The sequence below is a fragment of the Columba livia genome, chromosome 27 (assembly GCF_036013475.1).
Source record: "Columba livia isolate bColLiv1 breed racing homer chromosome 27, bColLiv1.pat.W.v2, whole genome shotgun sequence".
Classification (NCBI taxonomy): Eukaryota; Metazoa; Chordata; class Aves; order Columbiformes; family Columbidae; genus Columba; species Columba livia.
In genome coordinates this window covers 3,593,681-3,611,100 of record NC_088628.1, presented here as the reverse complement: position 1 = coordinate 3,611,100, position 17,420 = coordinate 3,593,681, and the positions used below count along the sequence as shown (strand labels likewise).

The 17,420-nt window shown below is 48.0% G+C and overlaps 3 protein-coding genes across 4 annotated transcripts in view; 2 read left to right on the top strand and 1 right to left on the bottom strand.

The window, feature by feature from the left end:
- Window positions 1-6,768, bottom strand: part of SPPL2B (signal peptide peptidase like 2B) — a 31,411-nt gene extending 24,643 nt beyond the window's left edge. For both annotated transcript variants that reach the window (XM_065042324.1, XM_065042326.1), the window contains exon 1: window positions 6,631-6,768. In XM_065042324.1, coding sequence (XP_064898396.1) covers window positions 6,631-6,687 — 57 coding nt within the window. In that variant the 5' untranslated portion in view covers window positions 6,688-6,768. The remainder of the gene's footprint in view (window positions 1-6,630) is intronic.
- A 5-nt stretch (window positions 6,769-6,773) lies between these two features.
- Window positions 6,774-11,646, top strand: LSM7 (LSM7 homolog, U6 small nuclear RNA and mRNA degradation associated). The gene is made up of 4 exons (XM_065042328.1): window positions 6,774-6,905; window positions 7,764-7,854; window positions 8,953-9,024; window positions 10,579-11,646. Exons 1-4 carry the CDS (start codon window positions 6,861-6,863, stop codon window positions 10,719-10,721), a joined length of 351 nt encoding a protein of 116 aa, XP_064898400.1. The 5' UTR covers window positions 6,774-6,860; the 3' UTR covers window positions 10,722-11,646.
- A 1,527-nt stretch (window positions 11,647-13,173) lies between these two features.
- On the top strand, window positions 13,174-16,856 carry LOC102084686 (kelch-like protein 23). Its single transcript, XM_005513879.4, has 3 exons — window positions 13,174-14,228; window positions 15,556-15,967; window positions 16,270-16,856. The coding sequence occupies exons 1-3, from the start codon at window positions 13,307-13,309 to the stop codon at window positions 16,580-16,582; spliced, it is 1,647 nt and encodes a 548-aa protein (XP_005513936.2). The 5' UTR covers window positions 13,174-13,306; the 3' UTR covers window positions 16,583-16,856.
- Window positions 16,857-17,420: the final 564 nt, after the last annotated feature.

The following is a 17,420-nucleotide window of genomic DNA, read 5'->3' as shown; positions in this document are numbered from 1 at the left end:
AGTTGATGCCGACGTCTGCTTGCGCACCAAGGAAGACAACGCAACAAGTATGTGCTGCTAGCGATGGTTTTATTTAACTAGTGCTGACTTCAGTCTCACATTAACTGAACTAAAATAACTGTAAACCCTCCCTGCCCTCAGAAATGGTTGAAGAAACACAAAGTGTATCACGGGCTCTGCTGTTCTTGCAGTCTAAGAGTTCTCATACAAATCCTCTTCATTTCTAAGTGACAAAGGGGTCCCTAGCGTTTCTTCTCTCTGACAGGGGGGTCTCCTCCTTGCTGGAACAACAAGACACACAGAATTGCATTACAGCATCATCCAAGTCACCATTAATTTCTACAGGACACTTCCATGCTCCGCAGGGCAGCGCCAACGGGGTTGCAGGCACCATCTCCACTAATTGCTCATATATATATATATATTTTTTTTCCTTTTAAAATTTGATTATACAGATCCAGACCTATGGTTCTTTTTGAAGGAGCGTCTTGTTATACTTTAATTACTGCTTCAGAGCCTCACAGTATCTCACTGAGCAACTGCACTGTCTCAGTAGTGCTGTCTTGCAACAGATTATAAAAAGATGATGCTGAGAGCAAATGCCAATTATATATGAGCTATTAGATAGGAAAAAACTGACCCCATATTAAATGTAGCATCTATAATACTATATAAACTATATAAAATACTATTTTAGATCAGTGATTTTGGAATCCAGTGCTCAGGAAAACCAAACATTATTAATGTAGCTGGATAATGTGTGTATTCCAAGACCATTTGCTTCCTATTGTACAGGGAGGTTTTGTGGGAAACTGCAGCGGGTCTGTGGAATCATTGACAGGAAATATGAGAGTAGAGATCAGCCTTGAGATATTAAGATTTACCCTTGAGAAGGATGGGAGTAAAGGAGTATCCGGAGAGAGGAGAGATGTACCCGTGAGAGAGAAGGGGATAGAAGAATAACACGGATGATAGAAAAATTAACCAATGAGATGTTAGTGCTGTAACTTGTAACCAATAGTGAAAAGACACATGAACTGGTAGAATTGTATAAAAATGCACTTGTAGCAATAAATGGCATCTATTACTTTCATCTTGAAAGAACTCGGTCCATGTCGTTTGTCCGTCTCAACCGCGACAAGGTTTCTCACTTTATAGGCTTTCAACTGAGAACTCTCAAGAACCGTTACCAGCACCCAGCACCTCGAAATCTGTTTTAAAAAGATAATATCTGAAACACATGCAATAACTGACCTGGCCTTAACTAGCGGCACATTCGGGTTCTGGTGGAATGCTGCCCATGCTTTAGTGACTCCAGGACACAGGACGAGCAGAGACCATCAGTTCACCCACAGCGGCAGCCCCAGGGAAAAATCAAATCCAAAAAAAACCCCAAACAAGCAAAAAAAACCCCAACCCAACTATCTTATCTTCCTACCACCCCCCTTCATGTCCTACTGTCCCCTACACATGGACCCAACTCCTCCTTTCCCATTTTTCCTCCTCTCTCTCCTGTCCAGGACCCTTAATCAAGACTGAAGACATATTTAATTGCTCAGATTTAGTTTTCCCCGAGCAAAGTACTTTGTGCCAACCAGACCTGATGAAACCTTGTACTGGAGAGAAGCACAATGCAATATCCCTAAGCACCAATGCTACTGAATTAGAAAGTTGTGACAGACTAATCTGTCAACGTCTAGTTTAATATTCACAGCCCAAACAGATCAATGATTTGATAATTGCATAGTTACAAATACACCTTCCACATTTGTTTCTGCAGGTAGCAGCTGAGAAACAAGGTACTAAAGACGAGCGGAGGCAGCAGCAAACACATCTTAACACATTTGTTCAAAAACCCACTAAAACAATCCCTCGTTCTCATTTCTCCCTCTGTGTCTCAAACCTTAAAGCACAGAAGTGACCCCGAAGCCATAGGGGAGGCTCAGGGTAAAACGATGCTCTTTGAAACACTTGAAAGAATCATCCTTTAAACAACCGATGTCCACGCTGCCTGGAGGATGAATGCTGCCATTCTACTGCATAGCAGCAAAGAAACATCAACTAAAAATATACAGGAGGTAAGGATTTGTATATTTAGCTCTTTTGTATATAATTGGTCTATGATAACTTATGCATCACCTTTTCCCTTTTTTATAACATTAGTGTTCATTCAGTGTCCTAAAATCTATGAGATTTGTCCTGAGTGTGCTGGGCCGGTTACACCGTTTGTTTCAGTGCAAATTAGAGTCACCTGCAAGTTTACAAGATACAAATATTTGTGGAAGAAGGGAGATGCTATGGTGCATGTGTGTGAGGAAATAATGTGTTTAGCAAAAAACTCCAACTATTTTGCCATGGTGGACTTTTAAACTCATGTCTCGGCTATCCGCCCATAACACCTAAAACCCCTTCAGCAAAAGGGAGAAGTAGTGAAAAATAATCCATTGTTATTAGCTTGAATTTCGCTTTCAAGAGTAACAAGTCACAGAGATCCCAATGCAGACACAGAGAAAAGACAAGAACAAAAGTGTTTCCTGCTTATCGCTACAGGATCTGACTGGGCTAAAAACAAACATTTTTTAAAAATAAGAATAAAAAACCCACAAAAAACCCCAAATACAATAAACCAACACTGAGTAGCTCGGTTTTGCATATTACGTGTCCAGCTGCCTCCCAAATCTTCAGGCTGACGACCTGTAATTGAACAGCTTTATGTGTATATAGAAACAATTGATCTATATGGTTAAGTTTTACACTTACAAGATGTAAACTACACATCTTTAAAGCAAGAGAACAAGCGCAGGGTGTGTTGCTACGTTTCCATTTAGATAACGTTACTGGAAGTCAGTAATAAACCCAAACGGCACAGCAAAGACACTAATACACGATCGTGCTTTCTGAGCAACTTAATGGATCTTCTTGTAAGAAATATTAAGGGAATAAAAGGTTCTTAATGCGACGTGCTCTAAACATTCAATGAGCTCTGTGCTTTCCTGTGCCAAGAGCCAAGTAAAAATCAAGGATGAGAGGAATTAAAAGGCATATGAGCAGGGCTAAAAGCAGAAGAGGTTGCAGAGAGTTTTAGAAAGTCCATGGAGAATGGAGTCCATGGGGAACGAGGATTCACAGACGTTTTACCAAGCAATGATCACTGTGAATCACAGCTCTGAAGTCTGTTAACAGCCACAAATTTGTTCTCATCCTCCCACCTCAGCAGAGCCATCGGGGTTTGTTTCGGTAGCACAGGGCTTGGATGCTTCCAGTTGGGTTTTTATTTATGCCACGAGGTATCAAACAACACGAGTCAGTTCGAAGCAGCTGATGCGCTGGGGTGGTGGCAGCACTTGGGATGGTTCTTGTTCCTCGAGATGACTCGGTGTCCTAGATTAACCCATGAGTCATAATCTCCTATACAATGTTCCTACAGCCCCAAGGGCTCTTTTTTCAAGTGTTTGGATGCCCAGACCAGCCTTTTTCAAACACTGACAGAAAAACAGTCGTGACAATAAGGTGTTTTATGATACTCCCTTCTTACAGTACATATGATTTAGAAAGCACCATAACAAAGTGCAATAGGGATGGGCTTCCTTGCCTCAAACAGCAGAAGTATCTTCTCCTAGTTAAGTAGCGAATTATCTGTTTTCCCTATATGAATAAGGCCTATTTGTATTTAAACACTGTCACCAGCCAGGCACCCACGTTCAACACCAGTGCCATGTCACAAGCAAAGCTGCAAATCTGCCAGAATCACAGCTTTATCTTGTATGATTAACACAAACCCAGGTATTTTATATAAAGCTGCAAAACAAGGAAACGGTTTTCACAGAAGTGTAAAGTTTTAGGGCAACTGAGCCCATCTAATCCTTTGTGGCATGAGGAGAACACGCTTGTTTGCTCTGAACCTCAGCAGACACTTCCACGGTTTATTTAATGCACTAAAAGAGCAGAACGCTGCCCATTTTTTTTGCTGAGTGAGTTTGGTTTTTTATCCTGTCATGTTGAAGAATTAATGCAGCCCAGAAACAAGTACTGGGGCTTGCAAGTTAAACGATGGAAGAAGGTTGGAGAAGAGGAATTCAGCTCACCCACGGTTCAAAAAACTGACCTGGTCACTCCTTGTTTGTCCCTCCCGGCCTGTCCCCAAACTCACCTGGATGCCCCAATTTTTGCCCCTTTCATTAGCTCTGTACCAGCTGATTTGGCCACCTGAATCTCCAAAAGGTTTACCTGGGGTGTGTTGTTTCCCCACAAAGTGCACTGATCAGTCTGGAGACCAAAAGGGCAGAACAGCAAATCTGCACACAAAGAAACTCCCCTTCAAAAAACACTGTACAGCGGAGAGAGCTCCAAATTCACAATGCAACAACTCCATGAGACTAAATTGTCAAGCATCACCTTAATCCAGAATTTCAGACAGCTTATTCACCTTGTTGGACCCCCATCATATTATAGAATGGTCCGATTTTAAACACAGAAACCATCACCTCAGTTCAATATTCTGCTGAAAGCTACTACAGTACTGTAGTGAAGACCAAATCCAACAAGATCACGTTGCTATAATATATTCAAAAGCTCATCTGCTGTTGTTCAGGACAAGTGAGGGGCAGCAATGCCAGGAAGGAATGGCCAGAATGAAAGTTAAATGAAAAGCCAGGACTCCAGCACCAAAACAAGTTCTAAGTGCAGATTGTACTTGGATCTAGAAGATCACAACCAGCGTCTAGATGAGAACTCGAAGCCGTGCTTCACTAGCTGAGCTGTTCCTGCTCCCTGTATAGATCAGTTTAGAAACAAATGTGGCCACCGCTAAAAAGAAACCTTATTATCCTGTCTGAAGGAGGGAAACATCCCTCAGTCCCTGGTGCATCACGGTCGTACGCGTGCACCAGAGCACCCTGCTCCGCCCGAAGCCGAGGATGATGATGCGCCACCCAAAAACACACTGACAAGAGATGCAGAAGCATTTCAGATACAAGGCATTCAAACAAATTTTACACAGGCCAGCCTGGCTAACAGAAACATACGAGCAGCACACAGTAAATTCAGTTTGCTGCAGCAGGGCTGTTTCAGCGCAGGCCAGCCCGCTCCAAGCTTGCTCAAGCGTGTTAACACCGTTCTGCTGCACAAACACACCGAGTGAGTGACTTACAGAACGAAGCATCCACCAGTGGACGGTCCCTGCACACCAATGTGCTCGCTTTCTCCAAACTGACAGATCGAACCCACCCCACGCCAGTCCCTGACCCACTCTGGCATTTACCAGCCACTTGAATTTTCTTCAGAGAAATCTTACAGCTCACTGAGTGACTAACCAGAAATCACAGGTTGGCATCATCCGAACTGGGATGTGTTTGTGATAACTAAGTTGTAAATAGAGGGATAAGGTACCAGAAGTTGGACGAAGCACGTTCCCTGTGTTAAAACATTCTCGGTTGTTCTTGCTTGAGCTCCTCTGTGACTCATTTGGGGCCCTTGTCCTCTAAAGCTGGAATAAAGTGGCGTCTCCCTTCTGATCAGGCGGTGCCTTTTGTTTGCATCCAGCAGTGGACGGTCCCTCCACACCAATGTACTCGCTTTCTCCAAACCGACAGATCAAACCGACCCCACGCCAGTCCCTGAGCCACTCTGGCATTTACCAGCCACTTGAAGTGTTAACAGAGATGCCAAAAGGGACGGGGCGCGTGGGGAATAAGGAAGAGATGATGCAGGAAAAGAAAAAAGGACATGACGCAGAAATAACAAGTAGACTGGCAACCAGGTCATTGTGTAACTAAAGATCACTGGCAGGAATCAGTAAGGGGACAGGTATGGAAGAGGGCAAAAATTACACTGTTGTGTTACAATGTTACACCAATAAGACTTAAGACTAGATGATACCCTCCAAATTACCTAATAAATACCCTGGCGTTGGGCACCACTGAACAGAGTCTGGTCCATCCTCTGACACCCACCCTGAGACACTGATCCATTGATCAGATCCCTCTCAGCTTCTCTTCTCCAGCTCAATGACCCCAGCGCTCTCAGTCTCTCCTCATCACAAAGATGCTCCAGACCCCCCAGCAACCTTGTCACTCTCTGCTGGACTCCCTCACAGAATCCCAGGATGTCAGGGGTTGAAAGGCCCTGGAAAGCTCATCCAGTGCAATCCCCCCATGGAGCAGGAACACCCAGATGAGGTTACACAGGAAGGTGTCCAGGCGGGTTGGAATGTCTGCACAGAAGGAGACTCCACAACCCCCTGGGCAGCCTGGGCCAGGCTCTGCCACCCTCACCCCAAACAAGTTTCTTCTCAAATTTAAGTGGAACCTCCTGTGTTCCAGTTTGAACCCATTGCCCCTTGTCTTGTCACTGGTTGTCACCCAGAAGAGCCCGGCTCCATCAAAAACCCAAACAAACTCAAACATCCACACACATAAACCCCGCTGAACGGGGTCGGTCTCGCCAAGGCCGCGCTGCCCCCGGCTCCTCCCGCCCCGGGGCTGCGGCACCGCCGGCCGCGCTCGGCCCCGCTCCGGGAAACCCGCCCGAGCGAGAACACAGGCCCGCCGGGGCACCGGCAGCAGCGCCGGGTCCGCCTTTCCCCGCGATCCCCCCAGCGCTTCCCGGCCCGAGGAGCTCCCAGCCCCTCACCTGCGGCAGGAGACACAGCAGCAGCCAGAGGCGGGGCCGGCCCCGCTCCGCAGCCATCCCGGGCCCGCCGCGCCGTCGCCCGCTTTGTTTCCGAGCGGGGCCGGAGCCGGGTCCTTCCTGCACCGGGTAACACAGCAACCCGCCCCCGGAGGTCCCGCCCCGCGCTTCCTGCGCCGCTAAATGAGCTTCGCCGCGGTGCGAACGTCACTTCTGGTGAGCGGCCGAATGAAATGGCGAGCGGCGGTGGAGGCGGCGGCGGCGCGGGCAAGATGGCGGTGAGGAGCGCGGCGCGGGCTCCCGTGAGCCGGCGATCGCAGCCGAGCGGCTGCCCCGGGGGTTGTGGCGGCGGTGCCGCCCGGTGCCCGCTCAGCCCTGTCAGCCCGGGTCCTGCTGTGCCGCGGGGCGGCTGCCGTGGCCGTGTTACACCACGAGTGCTACGGATTATATGGGCTCCTCGCTGTAGTAAAGCCCTTGGGGAGCTGGAGCGAGTTGAGAGAAGGGAAGGGAGCTGGAGCACAGGTGTGATGTGTGGGGACTTAACGCAGAATTCAAGGCGAGGAGGAAATTCAGCTGAGATGCAAACTAAATGCTGGGAATGCGGGAAAAGCCATTTACCCCTTTGGAATGGGACAAAAGGCTCTGGAAAGTGGAAAACTGGATTTTCTAACAGGGTCTTGTGCAGGAGCACAAGTGTGATGGAGCGGCTGAGGGACCTGGGGGTTCAGCTGGAGAACAGGAGCTGAGGGGAGACCTTCTGATCTCTGAACTGCCTGAAAGGAGCTTGGAGCCAGGGGGGTCGGGCTCTGCTCCCCAGGAACAAGCGCCAGCAGCAGAGGAAACGGCCTCAAGTTGCACCAGGGGAGGTTGAGGTTGGATCTGGGAACAATTTCTTCCCCAAAGGGCTGTGGGGCATTGGAACAGGCTGCCCAGGGCAGTGCTGGAGTCACCATCCCTGGAGGGCTGGACAGACGGACATGAGGTTCTCAGGACATGGGGCAGTGCCAAGGGTGGGTTATGGTTGGACTCAATGATCCTGAGGGTCTTTTCCAACCGAAATCACTCTGTGATTCTGTAAATGTAACTGGGGGCAGGGAAAGGTTCTAGTTCACATCACCTCTGCTCCTCTCCCTCAGGACAAGGAGAAGAAGAAGAAGGAGAGTATTTTGGATCTCTCCAAATACATCGACAAAACAATCCGGGTGAAGTTCCAGGGTGGCAGAGAAGGTGAGCGGGTGGATGAGCCGTGGGCCTCTGCCACATGAAGCTTTTTTGACGTATTTCCTTGCTCTTTGCTTGTCGCCTCTTGTCTCCTCTGTGGTCGCGTTGCTTTCCAGCAAAGACGATGAGTAGCAGGAGCTTTTATTTGTTACTATTCACTGTTACCGGTGCGAGACTTATCTCCTTTATCTTTTCCATTTTACCTTTATGTTCTATCTGTGCACCTTTCATCTTTTTTTATTAGTTATCTTCAACTGTCTTGTTTCTTTTGTCTGGTTTTTTCACACTGCAAGAAACCGCACAGAACATTTATAGGTGTTATGATTAATACATCTGTCATCTCTTAATGCTCTCAATGTACTTGGAGTTCATAGATTATTGCAATATATTTCACTACGGTTCCTCATCACTTCAGAGGCTCTTATGTCATTTTCCCCTCCACTTACTTGTATTAGTTGAGATTTTCTTCTAAAGATCATGCTAATTCCTTTATGATCTTCATAGAACACCTGGGATTGTATCAGCCTCTGATTTGGGCTCTTAGCGGTGACAGCAATGCTGGTAATCAATAAGTATTTTTCAAACGGGGAGATCATTCTGTGTAGTCTTGCAGTTTATTTAGGACCAGTCGTGTGGAATCAGAGTCAATTTTAGGCCAAAACGCTGGTCTGTCTGCAGTGAATTCTTATGCAGGCAGTGCCGATGCTAAAGAGAAGTTCTAGGAGGGCAGCTAGAAGTTGAGTTTTCTATGGAAAACACTTCAAAATATTATAGTCTTGATTTATTTTTTGCCATACTCCTTTGCTAAGGGTATTTATTTGGGTTTGGTGGTTTTACTTTTTCATGGTGTGACCTGGATTAATTTCTTATCCTGAAATATTCTTAAAATGCCCTGAAGTTGGCCGAAAACGTGTTAAAGTTTTGAAGAATTAGTTGAAAAACCAGAACGTTTCAATTGGCGCAACACAGACCAGGCTCTCGTGTATTTGCACTTGCTGAAGATGCGGTCGATCTCTGCGGCCGAGGGACCGGAGCTGCAGAACCCGGTGTGTCCTTCACCTGCCTTTGGCCTCCAGTCATTGTGTTGTGTGTTGTCTCCAACAGCAAGTGGTGTCTTGAAAGGATTTGACCCTCTGCTGAACCTTGTGCTCGACGGTACCATTGAATACATGCGAGGTAAGTCGTATGCTAGCTCTGTAGAGCTGTTTTCATTTTATTCTTCTCCCCAACACTAATGTTCTTCAGAGAAATCTTACAGCTCACTGAGTGAATAACCAGAAATCACAGGTTGGCATCATCCGAACTGGGATGTGTTTGTGATAACTAAGTTGTAAATAGAGGGATAAGGTACCAGAAGTTGGATGAAGCACGTTCCCTGTGTTAAAACATTCTCGGTTGTTCTTGCTTGAGCTCCTCTGTGACTCATTTGGGGCCCTTGTCCTCTAAAGCTGGAATGAAGTGGCGTCTCCCTTCAGATCAGGCGGTGCCCTTTGTTTGCTCAAAGCGGGAGAAGCATCTTAGCGAGAACCCATATCTTACTGTCTTTAGTGTAAACACCCTTAGAGGGAGTTTTTAAAGATGAGTATGATGTGTTTTTATTGGATATATTGATCTCCCGAGGGGGTAGAATTGGCTGTTGTCTGTTTGTCTGTCCCCACCCACAGCCTGGTTGGGAGCGCTGAAGTCAGGGGCTTTTTCTGATTTACCTTGATCCCAAAATATTTGTCTATAATGGCATTTGAAATGGGATCAGGAGCTTTTTTAATCACTTGTATTGTGCTTTTGGTCGAGATGAACAAAACAAAACAGAACAAAACAAAACCCCACAACACAAATCCACCCTGAAGTATTTTAAGGTTCTGTCCAGCTATTGTCTTTTTTTCCTAGGAGAAAAAATCCCAAACCAAGCAATGGCTCTGGGGATGCTTGGAAGCACCTTCTTATCCCATCAGCCAACCTCCAGCTTGTCTTCTCTTTCCACAGTAAAGTCCTATCTAAAATAAGACCTTCACAAATGGCTTCTAATCTTCCAGCACCTCAGTTTACACATTCCCAATGAAATTCAGGTTTTCACTTCTTTGAGACCATTTCCATACTCTTTCCTACTCTGTAAAATAAGAAGTTCATCTTTTAGCTGAGTTTTTAGGAACTTGCATGAAGAGATGATCCAACTGTCCATAGCAGGCGATCTGTAATCCACGGACCTTGCAGTGAAATGCTTGGAAATGGTTAAGGGCTGCCTGTTTATCATCGGATAATGATTTTAAATGGATGATGTATTCTCTTTTTGTTTTCTTTGGCTAAGACAAGCAAGGGAAAAGATGGTGGGATGGCAAAGGATAGGACTAAATGCCATTTTTGGAGGGGGTGGGTTTGTTCCAGTGTTAAGAGGTTTTTGTTATACTGATGGCTTATCTGCCAAGGGAAGAGCGTAAAGTGGATTGGGACAGGACCTGGGCTGCTTTCTGTGCCTTTGAATTCCTTAAAATACATGTGTTCTGCTTTTTATACAAAGCAAATTCTCTGTTGTTCACTGTGGCATGTGCTACTTGGACAATTAGTGAACCAGTAATGTCTTGAGGACATCACATACCGCTGCTGCATCGCTTCTGTCGTCCTCGTGTTCCACAAAACAATGCAGACGCCTGGAAAAAAAACCCTTTTGAAGCTGGTGGAGTTTGGTTTCTTTTCCTCATCTTGCCGTGGTAACTGTGGATCTCTGCTTTTCAGATCCGGACGATCAGTACAAACTCACAGAAGACACGCGTCAGCTGGGGCTGGTGGTCTGCAGAGGGACTTCTGTGGTTCTCATTTGCCCGCAGGACGGAATGGAAGCCATTCCAAACCCCTTCATTCAGCAGCAAGACGGCTAATGCTTGATTCTTTTATTGTCTCTGAAGACTTCAAGGGTGCGAATCATTGGAGAAAACGATGGGTGCATGAGCAGCCTCCTGGTGTGGGGAGGAGCTCGAATGTGTATTTGTTAGTGTGAAACAATGGGCAACTTATCTTTTTGTGGCTTTCTGTAAATGAGGAGAGGATGGGGTGTGTAAGGGGTATGAGGAGAGGATGGGGTGCTGAAGTAAGCTCTGAGTTATATTTTCTTTTACCCAAATAAATGTGCGACTACATTGGTTAGCAGAGGGAACACACTGTCATGGGATTGTCAGACACCCTCTTGATCTTGTGAGTTTTGAAACAACCACGTAAAATTAGTAAAGAAGGCCCTGAACACTGGTTATGTTACTTACATTTATAAATATATGAACAAAATCTAAATTAACCTAGAGCCTGAATACATGAGAACGTGTGTTTCTTCCTCCGAGACGTCAGTGCTCGGCTGGGAAGCGTTGTGTCTTCCTGCTGGTTGGTGTCTCCTGCAGGAAATCTCTTGCCTTGTACAGGACTCTGTCACCTCTTCAAGCCACGTAGCCAAGCAAATCTTTCCTAGCAGCTGCTCCAGATCTCACGAGCTGTGGTTTGTGTATCAGAAGGCTCCCAAATTCCTACAGAAACACTGGACTGACTCCTGGGCTGATCCTCGACTGAGCGACATGAACCTCACGGACAAGTCTGTTCGATACCTGGAATTTTAGGGGAAGAATATTTAAGATCCTAATGTTTGGTTGTAGGCAGCGCCTGGCAATACTGCGTATTTTTATATTGTAGGTGTCCACATGTGGTTCTGTTTGTTATAACTTGATTTGTAAGTAAACATTTTTTATTTCTTTTATACGGCAGAAATAGCAAGAATTGAGGAATTTTGAGTGAATAAATACAAATGAATCTGTTTGTAAATGTCTGGTTTTTAGTCTGAAAAAGCGCTTTACAGCCGCTGTCCCAGCTCTCCGCAGTTGTAAATGGAAATTTTTTCGGGAGGTGCTTTGCAGAGCTGTCTGTGTGGTCGTGCGCCTTCCTACATTTGTTTTCTGACGCTCCAAAACTTGTTCTTCAGGCAATCACACCATTCAGAGGGACTCCTTGTTTCACAGAACCCCAGAATGTCAGGGGTTGAAGGGCCCTGGAAAGCTCATGCAGTGCAATCCCCCCATGGAGCAGGAACACCCAGATGAGGTTACACAGGAAGGTGTAACCCTCTTCTAACCCACCCCAGGTACCATTGGCTTCCTGGCCACAAGGGCCCAGGGCTGGCTCATGGTCACCCTGCTGTCCCCAGGACCCCCAGGTCCCTTTCCCCTACGCTGCTCTCTAATAGGTCATTCCCAACTTACACTGGAACCTGGGGTTGTTCCTGCCCAGATTCAAGACTCTACTCTTGCCCTGGTTCTATTTCATTACATTTTTCCCTGCCCAGCTCTCCAGCCTGTCCAGGTCTCTGATGGCAGCACAGCTTCCAGTGTCACCACTCCTCCCAGCTCGGTGTCACCAGCAAACTTGTGACAGTCACTCTATTCCCTCGTCCAAATCACTGATGAATATATTGAATAACACTGGCCCCAGCACTGCCCCTGAGGCACTGCACTGGATCCAGGCCTCAACTGGACTCTGCCCCATTGACCACGACTCTCTGGCTTCTTCCCTTCAGCCAGTTCGCAGTCACCTCACTCCCCGCTCATCCAGACCAAGTGTTTGGAGCAGAATTTGCTCGTCATCAGCCCAAGTCGAGTCTTGAACTGCCCTTCTCTGCAGCGCAGATTTCTGAGTTGTGTTTGGGAGTCAAGTCCCTGAAAATAATATGAAAATAAGAGTAGAATTTTAAATGTGTGTATGCTTTTCTATTGGATTCATTCCTGTGACTTCAGAAACCACCTGTAACAGCAGTTTTGCAGAATCCTCTTCCAGAAATGCCCTTTCTAGGGGAAAAAAGAGTGCTTTGTGATCCTGATTGTGGAATATTCTCCATCGAGAAATGGGACCGAGTTGTGCTGGGCTGAGCTCTTGGTGACAAGGGGCACTAGTCCAAGGCCACTGTGCAAATCTCTCCACTTAACACCTTGGTCTGAACACCCAGAAGTTCAGTGTGTGGAATCAGCTGTTGCTTGTACCCCGACTGTATTTATTGAGTGCACCGAGGTTGAAGGTGACAATATGTGACGGTTTGAACGGGGGCTCACTCCTTCCCCTATCTCTTACTCAAGTATAAAGTTAAATATGTACAACTACTTGATATTTAGTCAGTGCTTAGGAAAGCTTTGGTTGTTTCTCCTCATAGCCCAGGCTCTTTGCTTGGCCAACAGCTCCTCTAATTCACTGTGGCCTTACCCAGCTAAGATGATAACACCAATTAAATCTGCATTTTTTGGTTGTACAGCTCTGCCTTCAGCAGCGGGAAGGACTGAAGAGCGAAGCAGGAGGGTAGAAAACATCCTCTATTTTTAGGACAAGTCTGGCTTATCTTGTATTTATCCCAGCTGGGGGGATAATGTTTCCAGAGACCTCCTGTGAGTAAAGGCCGCATAAGGGCTGAGTTAATTTTAACTGCCTGGCGGTCTCGAGCATGGAGCCGGCGCAGGAACCGGAGGAGCCGGGGCCTCAGACAGAAGCGGCTGCAGACACGGTTCTTGAGGTTGGACAGAGATTGTTCCAGGTCAGCCGCAGCGTCCTCGCGCTGCACAGCCCCTATTTCCGAGCCATGTTTTATGGGGGGGCGAGGGAGAGCTCCCAACACCACATCGTGATCAGAGAGGTCGATGCGGTGCCTTTCCAGGCGCTGCTCGAGTTCACTCGCACGGCCCGAGTGCCGATTGGCCAAGAAAACGTTGTCAGCTTACTGGAAACAGCTGATTTTTTTCAGTTTGAGAGGGTGAAGCTGTTGTGCGAGAAGTTTCTGGAGCGAGAGCTGCACGTTTCCAACTGCCTGGGCCTGCTGGGCTACGCGCAGCGATTCGCCGCCGCGGGGCTGTACCGGGCCGCGCTGAACGTGGCTCTCACGCACTGGGGGGACGTGATGTGCCAGGAGGAGTTTAAGGCCCTACCCAAAGAGACGCTGGCGTGTCTCTTGAAAAGCGATGAGCTCTTCGTTTCGCGAGAAGACGTGGTTTTCGACAGCATCATGAGGTGGATAATGGAGGACCCAGCGACGAGAGAGGAGGACTTTCTGGATTTGGTGGGCGAAGTCAGGGTGGCTTTTCTGAGTTTGTCCTTCCTCGATGTCCTGGTGAAGCGCAGCAAGCGCCCGGGACAGACGGACACCTTTTCCAGACTCATAAAGAAGTTAGACAGCTGTCCTCCGCCCAGCTGGCGGCACACGGAGCTGCGTCCTCGTGCTGGCCGGAGTTACGACACCTTGTACGTCCTGGGAGGAAAGCACGACAAGGAACAGCAAGAATTGTTCCTCTTTCAACCTAAAACAGAGAGCTGGCAGGCTTGCTCTCCGCTGCAGCGCAGGAACCTCACGCAGTACGCGGTGGCAGCAGTAGGTAACTGCTAGAGAAGTGCAAACGTGAGCAGAGGTGGAGGCTTAGAGACCCAAATACAGGAGTTCAGCTGCTTCTGTAAAGCCACATGTCCAGCGTTGCTAAAACCTCGTTCATATTTGCGTTCGTACTCATTCAAAGAAGTTTTGTTTTCCTTAGTCTTGGGAGAATGTTAGTCAAGGCTCAATATTTCTTTTCATATAGGAGAAGCAATTGAACTTGCATCAGCTTTATCAGGAGCGAGTCTAAGGACTTTGCTTTAAGCAGCATATTTTTTCAGCCTTCCCTTTGCTGTTGGTTTTGACAGATGGTGACTTTTGATTTATAGTTGTTGTTAAACTGAACTTACCCATGGATGTTGTGAAAGCCTCATGCTTGGAAACTTCCAAGACAGCACAATACTGTGGCTTCCCTTGTTTAGTGTTGGCGATACTCCCATTTCAAAGGGCAGCTGGGACACAAGATGCCCAGAGGTTCTTTCCAACCGAGCGTGTCAGTAAGTGGGAGCAGCCTTGGAAGGATTTACTGCATCCCGTAGGCCCAGCCTATCTGTGCAGATGAGGAGTAAAGTCCTGCAGTAATTATCTCTGCTCATCTTGTACCTCATCAGTACAGCCGGGGAAGGAATGAGAACTGTAGTTCTCAGGAGCAATTCTCAGCCTTCATGTAACTGCTGTTTGAGCCAGCACTGGCCCTTGTGGCCAGGAAGCCAATGGTACCTGGGGTGGGTTAGAAGGGGGTGGTCAGTAGGTCAGAGAGGTTCTCCTGCCCCTCTGCTCTGCCCTGGGGAGACCACACCTGGAATCTTGTGTCCAGTTGTGGCCCCTCAGTTCCAGCAGGACAGGGAACTGCTGCAGAGAGTCCAGCGCAGCCACCAAGATGCTGAAGGGAGTGGAGCATCTCCCGTGTGAGGAAAGGCTGAGGGAGCTGGGGCTCTGGAGCTGGACAAGAGGAGACTGAGGGGGGACTCATTCCTGGGGATCAGTATGGAAAGGGGGAGTGTCAGGAGGATGGAGCCAGGCTCTTCTGGTGACAACCAGTGACAGGACAAGGGGCAATGGGTGCAAACTGGAACACAGGAGGTTCCATTTAAATTTGAGAAGAAACTTGTTTGGGGTGAGGGTGGCAGAGCCTGGCCCAGGCTGCCCAGGGGGTTGTGGAGTCTCCTTCTGTGCAGACATTCCAACCCGCCTGGACACCTTCCTGTGTAACCTCATCTGGGTGTTCCTGCTCCATGGGGGGATTGCACTGGATGAGCTTTCCAGGGCCCTTCAACCCCTGACACTCTGGGATTCTGTGTGATTCTGTGTTTTCTCTGCTGTCTTTCCAGGAAGTTTCCTTTTCGTGACGGGAGGATATTTCCGGGATGAGTTTGTGTGGTACAGCGTGGACTGGGTGCTCATCTACAGCTGTGTGGACAACAGCTGGCTGGAGGGGCCGGCCATGAAGAAGTCCCGCAACAGCCACTGTGCGGTGGGAGCGGGACTGTACCTGTACGTGCTCGGGGGGAGCACGGACGACGGGATTGTCCCGGCCGTGGAGCGCATGGCGCTGCTGGACTCGGAGTGGGAGAGCATGAGTCCCATGGCTCAGCCCGTGGAAAGGGGAGATGCCGTCAGCGTGGGGACCAGGATCTACGTGGTCTGCGGCCTGGATGAAAACGGACACGTCTATGATGGAGTGCAAAGGCTGAACATAGAGACGGACAGCTGGGATGTTATCTCGCTCTCTCCGCTTCCAAGGTAAGAAAGAATCTTCTGGGACCTTTCTTTGAAATGTTCTAGTGTTGGTCCTGCGCCAAGGAAAGTTTGGGCTGGAGAAATGCAGAGCTCCCGTCACACCAACACTCCCGTGGTTCTCTCTTGTTATAAGGACCAAGGTCATAGTGAGGATAGAGGAGGTTCTCAGGGACGTGGTTTAGTGCCAGAGTCAGGTTATGGTTGGACTCAGTGATCTTAAGGGTCTCTTCCAACCTAAATGATTCTATTAATATTTCAGGGCCCAGATCTTTCTGTTGATTCTGATCCAGGTTTCTTCCCCGCAGGTATGATCTCTGCATCACGTCACTGAACGGTGCTCTGTACACCATCGGCGGGGGAGCTTTTCGACTGGACGTGGAGACAGACGAATGGACCCCGGTGGATGAGGAATGCTTGACCCACAAGTTCTTCATGGGGTGCAGCACTGTGAACGGACGCATTTATCTCCTTGGACAGCGGAAGGGGAACAGTGCCCTCCCCGTTGTAGTCCTGTTTGATCCCTACCTGGACATGTGCCAAGTCATAGAGAACAAGCTCCCTTGTCCTCTTCCTATTCACGGCTGCGTCTCTGTGCGAAGGTTTGACACATGGGCCTAAGCGATGCCAGATCCAGCATAACCAAGAAAAGGTCATCTGCTCTACAGCTGATGGGAGTTGGATTGCGTCAAATTTGGTCCGTGAAATGTTTAAATTTTGAAAATAGATCTCTTCCTTTGTGACTTTGATTCCACCCGGCAAATCAACTTGAAGCAAAATCCAGTGAAACCTTGGTGTCTGCATGACGGTCATTATTGGAAACAGCAGCCAGCGTGGTTATGGTACAAAAGCTCCTCAGGGCTGCTGTGAAATAAAGGGATGCTCTGACCCTTAAGCTCTGTGCTTCTCTGTCCTTTGACCAGCTGGGAGAGACAAGTAAGTCATTGCTTCAGTGTTGGAAAATACTGTAGGAGTCAAATAATACATCAAATGTGTGTCATGGGAATCCACAGCGGGATCTATGAGCAGGAGGGAAAGGCAGATGTGCTTGTGTTGCAAGGTCCCACTTGGACTCTCTCCAGAGGGACCCACAGGTGAGGTGGGACTGAGGGTGGGCTTGTCTTCTCACACCCGTGGGGACAGGTGATGCCACAGGCACAGGGGAGAGGGAGGGCAGGGCAAATACCACGTCGTATTTGCGTGGTATTTGGATACCACATGCCACAAAAAGCAGAGAGATTCAGTATTCTTGGGGACAGTCCTCTGGACACCTTGTAGTGGTCAGGAAGCAGGTGAGGATTATCCTGGAGCAACCCTGTGAGATGCTGGTGGCAACCAGCACACTCACCTTTCAGAGGTGCATCACGAACAGGGCAGCAGGGATGCAGAGCAGGAGGTGCCAAAGCTGCAGGTGGTGCTTTCTGCAGAGTCCTTCAAGTCTTCCCAGGCAGCTTCAGGT